The sequence below is a fragment of the Phocoena phocoena genome, chromosome 9 (assembly GCF_963924675.1).
Source record: "Phocoena phocoena chromosome 9, mPhoPho1.1, whole genome shotgun sequence".
Lineage (NCBI taxonomy): Eukaryota > Metazoa > Chordata > Mammalia > Artiodactyla > Phocoenidae > Phocoena > Phocoena phocoena.
The window spans coordinates 60,251,846-60,271,795 of record NC_089227.1 but is presented as its reverse complement, the minus strand read 5'-3'; the positions used below and the strand labels follow the sequence as shown (position 1 = coordinate 60,271,795).

Sequence of the window (19,950 nt, the reverse complement as noted above, 5' to 3'; positions counted from 1 at the left end):
AATCCAGATGGAACACTTTGAACTGAAAGTGACCAAGAAATAAAATGTCAGGAAGCACCAAGGGTCTTTCCCCAGTTAACTCCTGGGATTGCTCCTCTGTTCTGAGCTGCGTTTCCTATTTACCACTTCTTATTCCACAGGCCCCAGGTTTTGCCTTACTTCACGGTCCTTTATAATCATCCAACAGCTACTCTACTTGATGTAAATCGTCTCCAAAACAGTGGCTTTAGACAAGCTCAGTCTTACACAGCTTCCTCAGTATTCTGAAAGCATGCGTGCGGACACTACTGGGACAGAGGGGAAGCCCAGAAGCAAGACGAGAAAAGATACGAAGAAACCCATTGAGAAATAAAACAGATTTAAGTCTGACAAGTTTTTCATTGTTATAACACCTAGTTAAAGTTTAGGACTATCTCTTCTCTCTGCAGCAAGGTCCGGGAGGGTCCTCCCCACTCCATTTCTCTAGGCTGTGCAAGCTCCTTCCTCATGAAGGTCACTGGGGCTGTGGAAAATACTTTTGGAGTCTAAGAAAGTTAATTTTACCGATATATCCCATTTTTATATCAATTTATTACCTTAAGAGATGATATCAGTAAGAAAATGTATAGAAATCTCAAAAAACTTAAGTCATAAATAGCTAAGTCATAATAAGTTTCTAAAGAAAAACGTAGCTCAGAAGTGCCAGGATGCCTTCCCGCACATTCTGGATACACCTGACAAAGGGAGGTTATTAGAATAGAGACAAGAGAGCATCTGAACTAGCATAGATAGCGGTAAGCTTGCTAGCTGGACACTGTCATAAAGGTGCCCCAAATATCTGGAGGAACACCATCTGGCTGCTGAAACACCCTCACCCCAATACCAGCAATGCCATCTGCCCTGGACACCTAGAATGGCCCTCCTACCCTAACTATCACTTCCTCCCCACCTCACCCTACACTCATCTATACCACCACCGCCAGAAAATGCCTCGGTGTAGACAATCAAGATCTTGCCATCCTCAAAACATAAGATGAACAAGGAGAAAAGATCATTTTGGATCAGATGTGAAACTTCAGCTATTCTTCCCCCTCCTTCCTTTCCCTTCAAGTCCACTTCAGTCACTCAAAACTGTCCATCATCCCAGAGATAACATTTGGAGGTAACAAACAAACAACAAGTATATAATCATGTAAGAAGGAAGAAGGTTGTTAAAACAGCAAGCTTTTGTTTCCACTTCAATGCCAAAATCATTTACTAATTTCACCAGAAGAATAACATGGGCAGTACCTGACTCGGATCAGTCCAGATCGAGGGGAGATCTCATTTCTGAAAGAATTTCCAATCTGGGCCGCAGCAAAAGGCAACTTTCCTTGGTTGAATTCCAAAAGTCGTTTGAAATTCAGGAAAATCCCCTGTGCAGTTTCTGGTCTCAAGTATCTGGAAAATTTAAACAAATCAGTCTGTTATAGAGGAGGAAATTATGTTTTCCAATAAATCTGAAATTCTAGATACAAATCCTAAAAGTCCTAAATATACTATCTTCACACAAAGCTGTATGGGCCCTAAAAAAAAAAAAGAAGTTTTCGAAATAGAAATTTTCCTCAGTAGCAAACATTCTCAAACAGGTAATAGAGAAGGTATCAGGTGGCTGGCAGGGCAATACCACTGTTAGACATGTCATTTAATTTCATCACTCCAGCGAATCACACATGACCTCTCTTACAATATCTCTAAAACCTCTGATATTCTCCCGACTAATCATTTACTTTGGAGGCAGATGACAATTTTAGATCCTTTTGAAAATAAAGTAAGTATACCTCTGCTGTTAACCTACATATTAATGCATAACCGTGGAGCTAAAAAGAAGCCGGTATGGGCTGACATTTAACATTAAGAGCTCACTCATCATAATCATCACACCATGGCAGGCAATTTTCAGGGTTTTTCATATCATTTTCTTCTTTGTACCCAGAGACACAAAGAAATAGAGAAGTCCAGAATGATCGACTCTTTGTGGTACTTTATATCTTCAGCCAGAGGCCTCTTCTGTATTTCTCCACATTTCAAAAAGTTACAGTCACTCAAATACACCCTGAGAGCCATTGTTTTCTTCTCAATTTCACAGACAATATTCTGGGCAAAACATCACATAAGAAAGCGCTCCCAACAGCCTACTTCAAAAGAAACGTTTTATGAAAACAACTTTAAAGTAAAGAAAAATTAAAATTTTACTCTCGTCTCACTCTTCTCTTCAACAACTCTTTTTATTTTGTAGTTTTTATCCAAATATAAGTATAGTTACAGTTAATATGTATATTTATTAAGTAGAGTGTACTAAATTATACTTTTGTATTTTCTAAAAAAATTGTAAAATTTCCTCATATTTAACAGTTGCAGAGTATTCTACTAAAATAACCTACTTTACTATAATTTATTTAACCGTCCTGAAATTATGGGATAAATAGGTTATTTCTACTTTTCATTTATACACTCTTGATAAGTATAGCTTCCTTCCCTTTGAGTTATTTCGTTAGATAAATTCACAGGAGTGGGAAGGCAGGTCAGAGGGCATGGCCCATTTTATGACTCTCTGTATGTATTGCCAAAATGAAAGGTTCACCCTTGGCCTCTTTCCACAAAATATCCTAAATCAACCCACTGCCTTATTAAAATAATTCCAATAATACATTCTGTCACAATTAGTTTTTATTATTCTTTAGTTTCTACTCCAGGAAATATGATCTATCTAGTTTCATCTAGCAAAACCCATCCTCTTACCCTAAAATGAGACCATGAGAAAAACATCTGAAGCTATGAAATGGAATACGTTGACTAAGTTTGTTAACTAAAAATGGACAAGGAATCTGGACATACAGATTCTTCTTCTGAATCATATTGTAAACTGTTCAGGTTTTCTTTACTCTGTCTGTGAAAACCACACTTTAGCTTGAATCAACAAACTAAACGTATCCTGTCCAACATGGTAGGTCACTAGTCACATGTCTATTTAAATTCTTAAAATTAAATAAATTTAGAAATTCAGTTCCTCAGAAGCACTAGCCCCATTTCAAGTACACAACAGCCCCATGTGGCTAGTGGCTACCATATTGGACAGCAGATTATAGAATATCTCCACCACTGCAGAAAGCTCCATTGGGCAGTGCTGATCTACAACAAATGGTTTCCAAAGTCTCCTTCGACAGTAAGTTCAATGTCTTTCAAAATCGTTCTTCAACCCTCTCTCCTGCCCTATGCAGCTATAACTACAAGATGTGATGATCACAGACTTCTGTGTTTATTTTGTGACCAAAAAAAAAAAATCATCATATATACTAAAAAATTAAAACTATATTCAGAAAGAATTAGAAGAAATAAAATTTAAGGATACATCTGTCATTATTTCTCCTTAATATATTTGTCTATACTTTCTGCAAATCACTTTTCAAACATCTTCCTTCATGGTTGATATTGATATTTACCTTTTATTACAAGTAATTTTAATAACTTCATTACATAAACAATAAGTGATACATACCCAGGCATGTTTCCTCCAGGCCCAATGAAGGTCTTGAACATTAAGTTAAAAGGCACTGGAGGGGAAAGATCATTTCCAGTAGTGGGGGATTTTACATTATAGTTCACAAAAAGATCCCCCAGTTCTTGCTGTCCATAGTTATCAAGCTAAAGAATACATCAAGAAAATGATTAGTGTAAAAGACAGAAAAAACAAGGCATACAATAAAGTATTATATATAAAACCCCATCCATCATTAAAATTCACCCAAAATAAAACCATCAGAATTAACCTAACCTTCAAGATATTTACATTAAACCCATAAACAGTTTATACTCTTTCCATTTACCAACAGAGAAATGGAGTATCTTTCTGGGACCGACCTAAAATTCACACACGTACCATTGAAAGATACAACGGTACAAGGAAAGATAAGGTAAAATACCTCTTGTTCAATTACAGTAGTTACTGGTTGGCAAGAATCTGAATCACATAAATAAGTTTTCACAGTTGAATTTTACTACTCTGTACACTTAAGAGCCAGGTGCACTTCCCTGTCTATTAATTAAATGTGCATGTAACTTTCCTTTCCCACCAGATATTAAGTTCCTTGAAGGTGGAAGCTGTGTCTTATTCACTTCTGCATTTTCCAGGGCACTGCACATCCTATACATTGATGATCAATGCCAAACCCTCTAAAATGATATATGAGCTCCAATTCAAAACCTTCAAATGACTATGACAAACCATCTAATAGTAAAGAATATTTAAAACTTAAAAAAAAAACTTCTAATAGAAATAAAATAATTAGATAAATCAACTAATGAGTGATGGCATGTGGGGTCAGAAAAACCAGGGTAAGTCACCCAACTCTACCACTTATGGGTTGTGTGATTCAGGATCAAGTTCCATCCTAATCTCTCTGAGCTTCAGTTTGCTTATCTGTAAAATGGGGAGAACAGATTCTACCTCACTTCTTAACCACAGAGGGTGAATCAATGCCTTTTATTTTTTTTTAGTTTTTTATTTATCTATTTATTTTTGGTTGCATTGGGCCTTCATTGTTGCTCAAAGGCTTTCTCTAGTTGCGGCGAGCGGGGAGCTACTCTTTGTTGCGGTGCGCGGGCTTCTCATTGCCGTGGCTTCTCTTGTTGCAGAGCATAGGCTCTAGGCTCGTGGGCTTTAGTAGTTGTGACGCACAGGCTTCAGTAGTTGTGGCTCACGGGCTCTAGAGTGCAGGCTCAGTAGTTGTGGCACACGGGGCTTAGTTGCTCCGCAGCATGTGGGATCTTTCCGGACCAGGGCTTGAACCCATGTCCCCTGCATTGGCAGGTGGATTCTTAACCACTGTGCCACTAGGGAAGTCCGTCAATGCCTTTTACGTTTTTTAAATTTTTTTTTTAAGTTTATTATTTATTTTTGACTGCATTGGGTCTTCGTTGCTGCGCACAGCTTTCTCTAGTTGCGGCGAGCAGGGGCTACTCTTCGTTGCAGTGGGCGGGCTTCTCATTGAGATGGCTTCTCTTGTTGAGGAGCACGGGCTCTAGGCGCATGGGCTTCAGTAGTTGTGGCTCGCGAGCTCTAGAGCGCAGGCTCAGTAGTTGCTCCACGGCATATGCGATCATCCCAGAACAGGGCTCGAACCCATGTCCCCTGCATTGGCAGGTGGATTCTTAACCACTGCGCCACCAGGTAAGCCCCCTCAATGCCTTTTAGATAAACTATCATGCTTCATAAAGCTAACAAGGAGTCACAGGCACTAACAGGTCCAGAAAATGCCATTATGTGCTGAAGCAACAGATGCACCTCTGGCCAGGGAATCCACTGAGGCCGTTTCTGAGTATCAGGCCGTTTCCATGGGTTCCTAACATTTCACTAAAGATTAAATTGACAGCTATATACAACTGACCCTTGAACAACACATAAAACTTATAGCTGACCCTCTGTAACTGCAGTTCCCCTGCATCTGCAGATTCAACCAACCACAAACCGTGTAGTACTGTAGTATTTGCTACTGAAAAATAGCAGAGTGTAAGTGGACCTAAACAGTTCAAACCCACGTTGTTCAAGGGTCAACAAATGATACAATATGGCAAATCAAAACCCAAACTGTTCTCCTGGAACACGTATCTGAGATGAAACAGAAAGTGCTCAAACTATAAATTATGACTTAACAACTAATTACTTCCTGTCTCTGACAATTTATTTGGAAATGAACAAAACTGTTAAGATCAAAGACACTCAAAGACATGTGCACACAAAACTTTAATAAGTCTAAAATTCTGAATGGAAAACAGAATAATTTAAGGGTAATTTGAGGTGCTTTTCATTTCTTCTTTCTTATAAAGGTCATGCCTTTGGAAAAGGAAGGAAATGAGAAATGAGGGTGTGGCCAAACAGTATCAAAGAACAAGAATTGATTTTCTAAACCATGAGTAACAACACTAAAGCAATGAGCTTCAAGCAAGGGATAAAATATACTTCACAAGGTTCAAAATAAATTGGCAGATGAGTCAATAGCCAGATTAAGAGGTTTTTCAATTTAAATGAGGAAGGAGAAAATTTCTCAGCTAATGTTGGAAAGCTAGATACCACGGAGGAAAATCAGCATGTTTAAAAAAATTAGGGCAACAGTGGAGAAGTATCCAGTAATTTTCATGAGAGAAAAGCAGAGTTAGAGTCCTACATTCAGCCTCATTTATATACCAAAGTAAAGAAAAAATATATAAGCACAGCACTGGTTGTTGTTTTCTTTTATCCAAGGAAGTAAAAAAAGTTTAAGAGGTGAGCCCTGGTGGACCTCACGATCAAACATGGTGCTGGAGAAATGTACTTTGCTTAAAAGGATGGATGAGGTGAGAAATCAGCAACATTCACATACAGGCATGTTCAACTTCCTGGGGCAAAGGTGTGCAGTTTTCATCATATTTTTAATGTAGTATGTGACCTAAAAAAAGGATAAGAACTATTTCTGATATAGAAGGTATTTCTGCACTTGGTAAAAGTCAGAATAGATGATCTCAATGCCTTTCCTAAAACTTGTCAACTTCAATACAAGTTATAAAACTAAAGGTCTCCAGGAAAAGCAGGGGCCTGCTCCATCAGGTTCTAAAAAGCAGCATATAGTCAGGGACAGTGCAACCAGAAGCAGATCAAGTGGCTGATCAGACAGTGCTCATATAGATATCTGCCCTAAATCTCCACACTGAACGCTATCCATCATTAGACACTGTCCTGGTTTTTGCTATTAAATCCAGAAAACTGGTTTCCAAGGAGAGAGAACTAATTTCACGTCTATTTACATTGACTTGCTAGTTTGACAGAAATAAAGGTTAGCCACAAAAGGCTGACAGAGAAGAAAATAAAAATGGAAAAAGAGATGATATGAGGGACAGAAGGTAAACTCTCCTTTTTTTTACTGTTGTGACCAGGTCAGCACAATATGGAATTCAACAGTTATCAAATGCTGAAAGACAGACAGCACCTACCTGGGTTATTGCGATCTCTCAAGTACTCACCTGGGCCAAGACACTTTCCATCTCTGATTTCTTCTCAGCAGAACACTTCTTATCAGACATCAATTTCTGTAAATGAGCTATATGAGAACAAGTATTAGTACATGTCAATTTCAATCAATGGGAAAAAGGACAATGTACTTTTTTTTTTTATTTTATTTATGTATGTATGTATGTATGTATGTTTGGCTGTGTTGGGTCTTCGTTTCTATGCGAGGGCTTTCTCCAGTTGCGGTGAGCGGGGGCCACTCTTCAACGCGGTGTGCGGGCCTCTCACTGTCGCGGCCTCTCTTGTTGCGGAGCACAAGCTCCAGACGCGCAGGCTCAGTAGTTGTGGCTCATGGGCCTAGTTGTTCCGCGGCATGTGGGATCTTCCCAGACCAGGGCTCGAACCCGTGTGCCCTGCATTGGCAGGCAATTCTCAACCACTGCGCCACCAGGGAAGCCCCAGGACAATGTACTTTTGAGTTTCAATGTTGGGCAGGTAAAAAAACGAAACTAAGGATAATGTTCTTAATTTATATGAATCCCATGGTTGATTTTACAGGGACAGTCATGATATTGTCTTGATTCTTTCCATGACTTAGAACTTCTAATTATCTGTATATAACTTTTTTTTTTCAATAAGGGACTTGTTCTGTATACTTAAGATCTGTGCACTTTACTCTTTATATGTTATGTCCCAAGAAAAAATTTAAAAACTTGAGAAAAAAGTTTAATCCAAACCCTTTATTTTGATCAATCCTACTTGAAAGGTTATTTATCTGAGATGAAGAACCATACCTTTCAATAGATGGTCAGCACGAAAACACTCTCCATTTTTTACATCTTTCACCATGAAGTCAGCAAATTTGTCTACATGGCCAGAAGTCCTAAGTTAATAAATGCCAAGCCAATTAGTCATTTTCATACAAATTAACCCATAAACTTTACCTTATAAGACAATCTCCCTTCTATATATTTATCCAAAGTTTACATCTGTGTATCTGAAAGATGGAAGCTCCCATATCTATTATGATATATCCCCTGGTAGATAAAAATGTACACCAAAGAAAATTCTTCCTCAAATCTATTCCCACCCTCTCCCCAACTTCTTCCTCCCCTTAGGAAAAAAAATACTAACTAGATTACACTTTTCCACAAATTGTCATAAAGTCTGTGCCACTTTGCAGAATCAATAAATCCATGCCTATCCCATTATTATTACTGATCTAAGCAAAGGCCAAAACCATGGGGAATTTGACTAGCCGAGACTTTGTGATAACTCAGTATAGACACTGAACCTTAAGGAAAGAGTTTTCTGCCACTGAAACCTGGTTGGACACTGGCATTATCTCTGTACAGCTATTAGTGGGGCAAGTAGTTAAAGAATAGGCTGTCCTGATCCATCATCAAGAATTCAACTTGTTTTAATTGGCTGAAATTAGGAGAGAGCCTAAACTATACAAATAGCGAAAAATAGCTCTTTAACAGGCAACATTAAATGAATGAAGTCATGAGATACAAAATGTAAGAATTCCTCTTTCAGTTTCATATTTGAGAAATCCTGACCTGCTTTCAACAATGTTGGTAGGAATAATCTAAATTTCTGCATTGAAACATCAATACAAATAGTAGAGTAGCATTTGATTTACAATATATACACACCTTTGCCCAGAGCTTCCATGAATTTATACTAAGGAAATAATCAGGATATACATAAAAATTCATCTATTGGGATGTTCAATGTAATCAAACATAAGAAACAACTTAAATGCCTACCCTCATGCACTAGTTAGGTAAATTATGGCACGTCCATAAAAAGAATACTATTCTGTCATTAAAAATACTTCAGAAGAATACTTAATGACATAATGTTCACCTATATTATGTGAAAAAAAGCACTGTGCTACTCAACGCACATGAACTTAAAAAGACAGAAAAGATAAATACAACATTTTTAACATGGCTACCGGTGGGCAATGAGTATATATTTTCTTTGTTTTTCTTTATTTTCCAGATTTTCACAATGAACATGGGTAGTTTTTTTGAATCAAAAACTTACTTAAGTATGCATATTCAAGAATGTCAACCCTCAAAGTAGAGACCTTACTTTAGAACTGGCTCAGGGGTGAGCATGGTGCAATCAATCTCCAGAATCTGTTCCTCTTGGATGAAGTGCTGTCTCCATGTCTGAATAATATTGTTTTTCAAAGCACATCCAACTGGCCCAAAATCATAGAGACCGCTAACACCTGCAAAATATGACAGGAAAACGGGTACTCTACCTTGTCACTCTGAACGAATCAAAGCAAGCAGATGTGAGAAACTGATACTTGTAAGGCTTCACATACTCCCTAAAAATGTATTCAGGTCAACACTTCAAATCCCTTAATACTGAAGAGCCTTATTTCCAGGTAGCTGACAGAAGTAAAACTAAAATGGTCTTACTCCATTAACTGCAGTGTTTCCATATTTGAAATTTCAAGTAGGATTAGCAAAAAACTAAAAACAAAAGAAGTTCCTCCATATGTAAGAAACAAAATGAAAAAGCAGATTATAGAAATTAGAAAATAATTTGCTGCATCAGCTGAATAACAATGATCTCAAAGTTTAGCACCCAATTCTCTAATTTATTCTTGGGTATTTGAGCCACTATTTAAACCTCAAGAAGTAAGACATTTAGAGATCTGCTCAGACTAAAACTCAAATCAAGTTTCAGTGGCAAAGTACTGAAAGTCTAATATTGTTGCAGTAATCTCTGTTAACTATGAAAAATATGAGTGAATTATACTTGTCTACATAAATTCATACAGTGTTCAGAAAGATGTAGAGATTTATCTGCATAGCCATGAAGAACGTTTTCTCCTGGCAGTTGCCATAATGAATAATCTAGAAAGTATGGTTTACCACTGCCCTTGTGGGGAGTGGTACAGTACAGTCAGCCAGTGCTAGAATGGCCCTCTACTGCTCTCAGGTCTTCACTGGCATTTTAAGAAGGGTCTGATATGTACATGGACACATCAAACACTTAATATCTGGGCCTCTCCAAATTCCCTAAGTCTTAATGGAAAAACGCTATCTCCAAAAATAAATAGGGTTGAGGGAAATAAGAACTGATATCATGCCAAATGAAGGACTCTAAACAAATGAAAGCAAGATATCTATCCCCTGCTTTGTGTGACCTGAAACTATTAGATGTCAAGCCAGCTGTGGTTTTGATTTAAGAACAATATTAAAGCCACTAACACTACAGTTTTTCTTTCTCTCATTAATCCCCTACCTCCATAAATAGCAAAAGCTTGATCGTAGAAAAACCTCCTCTTCAGGGTATCTTCCATTTTCCCTCTGTCTACAACATCATCTTTGGGCTGTAACGCTAGCTCCTGTAAGGGATTTTTAAAGAGCAAATATGTGATTGAACGAGTGAGTGGGAATTTCAATTTATACATGTGAATTTACTTCATTCCTCAGCAGAATTCACTATAAAATTTATCAGACAAGATTTTGATACCCTTAAAACAAAAGAAACCTTAGGGTTTTTTTCCCCTTTGAGTTACAGAAAAGATACTTTTACTTAATTATTTAGGAAAGTATACGATCATTTCCAAGATTACAAGACTAAGCTTACTTAGATGCAGATACTGATAAGCCATATCTGAATTTTTAGTGGATCCCTGTAGCAAAATAGCGACTTAAAACTCCAAACAGGAAATCCCCTGATGGTCCAGTGGTTAGGACTCGGTGCTTTCACTGCCGGGGCTGGGTTCAATCCCTGGTTGGGGAACTAAGATCCCACAAGCCACGCAGTGCAGCCAAAAAAAGAAAAAACTCCAAACGATTTCAGTTTGTTGATGGGACATTTATAATTTGAAAAGTTTGGAAGCAGGTATCAGGTGACTAGAACTTTTCCTTAAAAGAAAATAATTTAAAACAGCATAACCATTATTTGCAGGTATAGGAGAATTCATAAAGAACACAATGCCTTCCAGGGAAATTCATGAAACATAACCAGTCTAGGATTTGAGTCTGGGGGGGAGAAGGGGTAGGTCAGGGTTGAGGAAGGCTTTGTAGAGAAATTTTGAATTACACGTTGAAAGGATGAAGAAGAGGAGGAGGAGAGGAAGACATACTGGATAAATAGAGATAAAGCAAATGTTACTTGTTCAGAAACTTTTCTAAGTCTCTCCTGCCCAAAGAGACTAAATAAAGATAAACAATCCTATACCTACTTACATTCCTTTTTGAGGATCCTGAGACTCACCTTTGCTTCCAGAACCCTCTTCCGGGCTTTGAGCTCAGCTACTGCTTTGTCTACATCGACCTGGGGTGCTTTATCTTCTTTCAGTTTTCGCACAAGATCTCCCTAGCCAACAAAGAGAATCTGTATTCACAACTGGTTTCAGAAGTCAAGAAAAGTTAGGAATGGGTTTTTAAGCATGCCTTTTAAAAAGTATCCGTGTAAGAATGAGGAAATTCAAATGTTTATTATGTGAAAGGTCATTATGAATAACTGTAGGTCGTTGCCCTCAGCATTTATAATCTAGCAGAATATCCAAATACAAGTACATAAATAACTATGCTTGCAGGGTGATTATTACTGGTTGGTTTGTTGTTTTCTTTGTGGGGAGGAGACAGACGGTGGAGAGAAAAGCATTGATAAAAAGTAAGGAGCAAAAAAAAAAAAAAAAGTAAAGAGCAATGTAACTACTGAGAACACAGAAGAACCAATAAACAGACTACCCTCTCCTTGAATCCCTCTCCTTTCTTGTGTACAAAAAAATGACTATCTTAGTTTTCCGCTTACTTCTCTGACCATTTCTTCTCAGTCACTACTGGCTAATCTTCCTCTGCCCTTTATTGTTGTAATTTTTTCCTTGCTACTTTCTTTAGCCTACTTTATTCACTTCCAACAACCCTGTACACTGATTTTATTACAGCAATGTGGTGGAATAGGCAATCTGAGAAAACAAAACACTATCACACGGTTTGGGAAACTTCAAGATGAGAAGTTAAAGTTATCAAATTAATAGAGCCCTTGGGTGCCCAACAGAAGCAACTGCTCTCTAAAGGAGTAGACCTTCCATAGGCCTTTCAGGATTTTCACAGATCAGGGTTTCCAAAACAATAAACACTAAACTCAAAATTTAAAAATCCATGAGGAAAGAAGCCACCATGTGTGAGACTCAGCAGAAATGACAAATAACAAAATTAGATCCTTTAAAAGTATGAGAATGACCAAATATACTTTTTAAATGCTCAAGATGTTTAAACTAAAATAAAAGGAGGAATCAACAACATGAGCAAAGAACAAGAGAATATCAGAAACAATCAGGGGACTTGAAAAAGAACCACACAGATGATCTGGAAATAAATCACTGAAGTTCAAAACTCACTGGACAGTTTAAATAGCAGATCAGACACAGCTGAAGAGAGAATTAGTGACCTAGAAGAACGACCTAAAGAAATTATCCGTGGATAACTTCCATCCCATGCAATGTAGCAGAGAGACAAAGTTGAAAATACAAATGAGGTAATGAGACACAGAGAAGAGAATGGAAATGGGACAGATGTCCTCCTTATTCCCCTCTGTACTTTCAAACTAATTCCTCTTTTCTCCTTCTAAAACTCCAGCTCCTTTGAGGAGCCTGTCATCATCCTTTCTCCCTGTTGTTGATATTTTCTAAGCTCCTGCCTATTTTCCCTCATTCAATGACAGTCCCCCTCTCCTGCAATTCATTCTACTTTAGAATGTCCCAGTTAGGAGGTGAAAAAGCTGTTTAAAATGATCTCAACCTAGAGCCTAACTCTGCTTATATACCATGAGAAGAATTCTCCCAGTTTTAACATACACTGAATTCTCCAGGAATGCACCCAGGAAAATGTAATTTAAAGGAAGACTAAAATCAACTATACTTCAGTTTTTTTAAAAAAAGGAAAATTGTACCTTGTTTTGTTCAGAATTTTACAAAGTTGTTATTATTTGAAATAAAAAAAAAAAACCATGTGACCACAGGCTATGCTGCTGTCCTATCTGAGTAAACAATACAGTATATATACCTTTATCAATGCGCACTTACGGCAACCGCATTCACAGTGAATCTACGTAGAGGTATACGCATCTGCTTAAGTCAATATAACTTCCAGTGGAGTCATACCCCCAAATCTACATATTAAAATAGTATTATTTTATTATAAATTACTTTTTATTTATTTGTATTACATTTAGAGTATTATGCGTACACATATCTTTCTTTAATTTATGTAGATATTTCATATGAATTTCATTACAGGGTAGTAATGGAGAATTCCAAAACATCTGGTGTAAAAGGGTACACTGGGTCTGATATAGTTGAGAACCACTGAATTGGTTCTTCCTCTCAATCTCTTACTGTGTACAAATAAATCTGGTCTGTTATTATACTAGCAGTTCTTATTCTATTATCTTGACCTCTCTAAAGCAACATCCTTAGTCACCTTCTAACTTTAACTTCTTTATTACACGTACAATAACTGAAATCACCCTATCAATTGATTGGCTTCTTTATTTACACGCATTTTATCTGTCCCTGTCATTATAAAGCAGGCTCTTTTAAGACAGGAACTCTGGCATGTCAATTCTGGCACTCAAATATTTGTTGCCTGCTATCACAACCTAAACCTAGCGCACCGCTCAGCACTTAGTACTTGGTAAATATCTACTGGCTTATTCTTTACTCATTCAGTGGTTCTTTTCCCTTCCTCTACCCGTCAGAACACTTATCTCATAAATGTTCACTAATAGTGCTTTTTGATGGGGATAAGAACCTTGTGAGGGTCTGTGTTCTGAAAAGAGAGTGGCAAGCAGTTCTTTATGAATGTCTTAAAGAAGTAAGCATGCAGTTCTTTTGAATACCTATCCTTATGTGTCAAGTATTGGCACTCCCGTATTTTCTTTGGGAGCTTTTCAAAGGACACTGGGTAAGCAAGGCCACAAGTAGGTAAAGGTAAAGGTAGGAAGAATTTTAAAATTTTAAAATTAAAATTAGTTTTCCTGAATCATTTTTCTGTCTTTTAAAGTTCAGGCATAGAACGAAGCACACATACATTCAAGGATAGGTTAGCTATCAACAGAAGCAGTGGGAGAGTGAGGATTCCTACACTGAGTTAATCACCTCTAAAAATCTCAGTGATTTAAGGAAATAATTGTGTTTACTCTGAATAATGGAATAATTAAAACCATGATTTATAATGATTTAATTGTGTAAACAAAAGAATCGGAGGTGATCGAAACATGGAAAGCAAGTACTTAAGGATTCCTAATTTCTAATTATTTTCTTCCCTCTTTCTTCACCACCAACTATAGTGTGTGTGTGTTGAATGAAACCGATGTGAAACATCATCAATATTTCTAAATTACCTTTAAGAAACATCATCTAGAAGCTTAATTCCTGCATAAATTCTTACCATAAAGACATATATTAGAACTAAGAGTCTGTGATTATAAAGCAGAATACTTATTAGGTGAGAAATCACTTCAAGGGATCTTTTTCATGCATCCGTCATATATATCATGATGCATATTCAGTTGGCCAAGGAAAAACAAGAAAACATTTCCTCACCTTTTTAAGATGTTTGGCTTTACACATATGGGCCTAGAAGGTTCTTGTTAAGATTAAAAAGTTAATTTCAGATTTCCAAGTTTTATAACCATTGACAAAAACTTCATAAACTTATCATTTGTCCTTTGTGGATTAAGCAACAGTTTTAATGGGCACTCTCAGTTCAGAAAATCAAAGCAGAGAAAAATCCAGGGCTCTAAACTTTCCCAAAATTGAATTTTATTATGGGCCACAAATACTAGCAGTTGCTTTTTGAAGTGACAGTCTCACTTCACTCATTTTCCGGAAAATGAATGAATGCACAATACCCAAGACTGAATAACAATTTTTTGTCAGACATTTTAGAGTGTTTCATTCTTGCAACTCGAACAATCATAAGTGCTCTTCCTCAATCATCATATGTGGGTATGCTTTATGCATACTTCCCATTTAGTCACACAGAATATTAAAAAGATGTGTGCACAAAGGTCCGAATTTAATAAAATTAATAATTCTTATTGGGACTTCCCTGGTGGTGCAGTGGTTAAGAATCCACCTGCCAATGCAGGGGACGCGGGTTTGATCCCTGGTCCGGGAAGATCACACATGCCGCGGAGCAACTAAGCCCGTGTGCCACAACTACTGAAGCCCACTCACCTAGAGCCTGTGCTCTGCAACAAGAGAAGCCACCACAATAAGAAGCCTGCACACCGCAACAAAGAGTAGCCCCAGCTCACCGCAACTAGAGAAAGCCCACGTGCAGCGATGAAGACCCAATGCAGCCAAAAGTAAATAAATAAATATTTAAAATAATAATAATAATAATTCTTACTGCTTTTTCAAGGATACTCTAAAGCAAAACTGAGGTTTTGTTTTGTTTTTTTTTAAACGTGTGAGAGTGTGGCAGAGAATATAATGACTTGGCTTAGTATCCCTGACTTGATTAGTGCTCAGGGCCAGCAGTTCTACTCACCGTGCTTTGCACCATCAGTGCAAATGTCAACACAGTGAAAAATGCAAATAACATTCTTAGTTTTATTATGAAAATGGTTTTGACCTTGGAGACCTCCAAGAATTTGCAGACCACACTTTAAGAACCACTGCCCTAGAGCAATAGTTCCCAAACAAGATACTCCAGGACAAAGTTTTCACCAATATGCAGTAAAAGGGGGAAAAAAAAGAAAAAAAAAGACAATGTATTAGACCTTTTTTCAAAGCTAAACCTGCTAAATATAAAAGACTGTTTTTTATTCTGAGTTATGGTCTGTCCTTTCTTTGGTATTAAAATATACTTTCTTTTATGAAATGAAAGGGGAAATAATATGGTAGTTTGTTGATACATTTCAGTCAATCAACAAACCAAATCATTAAAAAACAGCATCCACGTAGCATAGCAGATTGGGAAATTTATATGAAATACATATTTATCTGAAACACATGCCACTAACAAGACCAGTTATTAAGCACCTTAAAAAATCCCACTCCAAGGATGCCTTCAACTGCACAAACTTCACAGTGGAAGTATGTAGAATGAGAAGAAGTGACCGTGTGTCTCATTTCCTCATATAAGCAAACAAAAACAAAAAAAACAAGAAAAAAAAAAACGGTTTAACTAGATGATCTTTAAATTCCCTTCCAATTGACCCAGGAATCAGTGCGATTCAAAGTTCCAGGTAGTTAACTAATATATGTGTGGTCCTGGAAAATTACGGAAAAAAACAAAAACTAACTTACATAAACTAACTTACATATTCAAAAAATACCTTTAAGTACCGAAAAACTAACAATCAAGCCAACATAAACAATACACAAGATAGTAATAACATCGGAAGGCTATTCCATCATCAAAGTTTACTTCAGTTAACTAGTTCCACAGTCTTACTACAGATGGATAATTTGCACTGCAGTTCCAGGCTAACGTGGCAGAGGGAGGGGTTTGGGTGTATGTTTTTCCAAATTAGATGTATTCTCCCTTCTAAAGTGAAGTGAAAAAAAAAAAAAGTTGAGAGCTAGAGAAAAGACAAAGGAACCACACCTAATTTCATTTGGGAAGGGTGGGTGGAGGGACATGGAGAATAAGCATTCACAGCGCTTTGGTATCAAGAATAAAGAAAAAAGTAAGCCCATAGTGAAATTTCAAAATAAAACACTACTGAATCAGTCAGGCTCAAACTAGAAAGAAGTAGAATAAGTGGCAGAATTTGCCGAATTTTCGGCAGCTCTGCCCCAATGAATTATTTCCGAGGGAGGGATCCACCCTCCATAGCTAAGGCTTATTGCATCAGGCGCCCGTGCAGGAGAAACCCATTCGGTGTTCACTACTAGGTCATCAATCCTCGGGGTCCTATTCCGAGCTTTTGGCTCTACCTGACTGGATGTGAGAATCCCTTTGAAATAATCTTTTCCTTGTCCTCTCTAAATTCTGATACTCATGCAGTGCCCTAGGAAAAGGAGGCCTGTATTAAATCACCAAGCTCCCCAGCCCATGAAACCTCCCTCCCTTCCGCAAAATCAAATTTCAAAATGTTCCGTACGAAGGATGGCTGACTTCACCGAGTCACTCAGGGACATTTACAGCTTCCCACGTTTACGATCTGAAAGCTCACTCATTCTGGGGAACCCAGAAAAGGTGACAGAAGTGAAGGACGATGAACTCACATTATTAGAAACGAAAAAAAAAAAAGTTCAACACCTCCCCACATCCACGTTTCAACTATTTTTATTTCCTCAACGGACCATTCTGCTAACTAAGCACCGAATGAAGGAAGATGTCAAGGAGGAAACACTATTCAAAGCATCCTGAAGATTAAAAAACAAGAGTCAGGCAGTGAGAAGAGGAGAACCCGCAGCTTCGGCACGTAATTGATCAGGGAAGAATTAGGAATCTCGCCACCCAGGAAGCACAAAGAACACAGCAGGGGCTGGAAATCTGCAGTTGAGGCTATTGAGCTAGGACAGGAGGAGAAGCAAAGGGTCACAGATCCCAGCCCCATCGGAGAAGCAAGTGGTACGGGCAGTAACAAGGATTGGGAAGGGAGAACCGATCGCATGAAGAGGGAGGCAGAACGTCAAGGGATCCGAGGAAATCACCCCAGGAGAGGGGAGGACAGGGGTCCACCGGAGGGAAGGTGACCGGCGCACGCGGGGACTTGGTCCAACGTGGGGAAGGCGAGGAAGATGCCTAGAAACCAAGGGCTTCCAGAGAATGAAGGAGAGGGATAATTGGTGAGGTGGACCGGTGCCCGGGGAAGAGAGAGAGAGAGGAGGAGAAGGAGGTGACCAGGGAGAGGAGAGCCGGGGCTGAGGGGAAGGTGAAGAATGCCGGTACCTGCTGGCGCACCGCTAGCCTGAGAGGTGCCAGCACCTCCTCAGCCCCCGCACCATCCATGCTGCTCCGGGAGGCGGCAGCGGGGAACGAGGTCGGGGCGCGGGCTGGCTTGCTGATGGGCCGGCAGGGCAGAAGAGGAGGCCGGGCCGGGAGCCGGTGCGGCGGCGACAGCAGCAGAGCGGCGCGGGCGGCTCTAACCAGCGCCGGGCGCAGAGAGGGCATGAGACCGCTGCCCTGGGAAGTCCGGAGGGGGCGGCGGCGGAAGCGGCGCGCGCGCCCAGGCCGGGTGCATGATGAAATCGCCGCGTAAACGCCGCGGTGCGCGCGCAGCCGCACATTCCCCACCCCCGACGCGGCGTCGGGTCGCCACCAGCCGATTCGACACAAATTCCCGGAAGGACCCGGAGTCCCTCAGAGCCCCGAGAGGGCTTACCCCACCGTGGGCGCACGGGAGGGCTGCGAGGTCCCAGGTAGACTCCCCCAGCGAACAGATTTGCACGATTATGCGTCAGTGGGCCTTCAAGGACGCAGCTCCATCCGACACATGCTGACCGAAACTCACGAGGACCTTCAGAGCACAGGCTTGTACAGGGGCACTGACGCCCTGGCTGACCGACGGGAGTACACACTTCTGTTTGTGTTCTTTCGCCCCCTGGTTCTTAAAGTCTCATTAGACATCACATCAGATAAGGACTTAGACTCAGTGTTGCTCAGCTCAGATGATCCTCCGATAAGGAAACAGATCGAGAGGTTAATGATTTGCCCACCTTCACCCATCCATGCCTTCCAATGTCAAGACAAAAGTTGCGGAAAGGAAGGGCTTTTTGGAGAAAGTCAGTGCTGACCAGCCTTTGAAGGGCGAACAAGATTTGAATCAGCAGAGATGAGAAAAGTCTAGGAAAAGATAATGTGCCAGAAAGTGGGGATGAGCGTCCAGGTGCCTGGGATTCCCTCTGCCTGGCCTTGCTTCAGCTGACCTCCCTTTTGTAGTTAGGCCCCCGCTGATGGACCCTCCGGAAATGGCTTCTTCCCTCCCTCCTGCCCCAAGGGCGGGTTGGCTGCAAAAGCTGGATTCCCTTTCTACAGAGGGAGTAGAAAAATAAAGAATGTATTAGTTATAGAAATAGCATTGCACACACCCACCAGAATGCCTAAAATGGAAATGATGGAAAGTGCAAAGTGATGCTCTGGGACTCTCGCACACAGCTGAGAGGAATGTGGATTTGTACAGCCACTTTGGAGAACTCTTTGACAGTGGCTACTGAAGCCAACCATACACACCTTATGGGTGACCAGCAGTTCCACCCTAGGAGTCTACAAGAGTAGACAAGCTCAACAGAGTGAAGTCACCTTTCCCAGAACTGTGCAATTTCATATTACTTCTGTTCCTGTTCCGGTTTGTGGTCTGGAGAAGTACACACAATTTCCCATAAGCAGAGCAGGTACAGAACGACCTTCTGCAATATTAAAAATTTGTATTTTTAAAACTTTTATTTCAAGATTTGATATTTACTAGTCAGAATTTTTATTTGGCTTTATTTTAATAGGTAATTTAAAAAATTTTAATTGAAGTATAGTTGATATACAATATTATATGTTACAGGTGTACAAGACAGTGATTCACAATTTTTAAAGGTTATACTCCATTTATAGTTATTATAAAATATTGGCTATGTTCTCCGTGTTGTACAATATATCCTTGCAGCTTATTTTATACCTAATAGTTTGTACCTGTTAATCCCTTGCCACTATATTGCCCCTCCCCCTTCTCTCTCGCCACTGGTAACCAATAGTTTGTTCTCTATATCTGTGAGTCTATTTCTTTTCTGTTATAGTCACTAGTTTGTTTAATTTTTTAGATTCCACATATAAGCGATATTTTAGTTTTTTGAGAAACCTCCATACTGTTTTCCACAGTGGCTGCACCAATTTACATTCCCACCAACAGGATATGAGGGTTCCCTTTTCTTCACGTCCTCACCAACATTTGTTATCTGTATTCTTTTTTTTTTTTTTTTTTGCGGTACGCGGGCCTCTCACTGTTGTGGCCTC

The 19,950-nt window shown here is 39.3% G+C and overlaps 1 protein-coding gene across 1 annotated transcript in view; it reads right to left on the bottom strand.

Moving 5' to 3' along the window:
* The window catches only part of GARS1 (glycyl-tRNA synthetase 1), a 43,016-nt gene extending 24,820 nt beyond the window's left edge, over positions 1-18,196 (bottom strand). The window contains exons 1-8 of the mRNA XM_065883458.1: positions 17,899-18,196; positions 11,255-11,356; positions 10,274-10,376; positions 9,104-9,245; positions 7,795-7,883; positions 7,015-7,091; positions 3,518-3,663; positions 1,270-1,419 (exon numbers count right to left, since the gene is read on the bottom strand). Coding sequence (XP_065739530.1) covers positions 1,270-1,419; positions 3,518-3,663; positions 7,015-7,091; positions 7,795-7,883; positions 9,104-9,245; positions 10,274-10,376; positions 11,255-11,356; positions 17,899-18,120 — 1,031 coding nt within the window. The 5' untranslated portion in view covers positions 18,121-18,196. The remainder of the gene's footprint in view (positions 1-1,269; positions 1,420-3,517; positions 3,664-7,014; positions 7,092-7,794; positions 7,884-9,103; positions 9,246-10,273; positions 10,377-11,254; positions 11,357-17,898) is intronic.
* Positions 18,197-19,950: the final 1,754 nt, after the last annotated feature.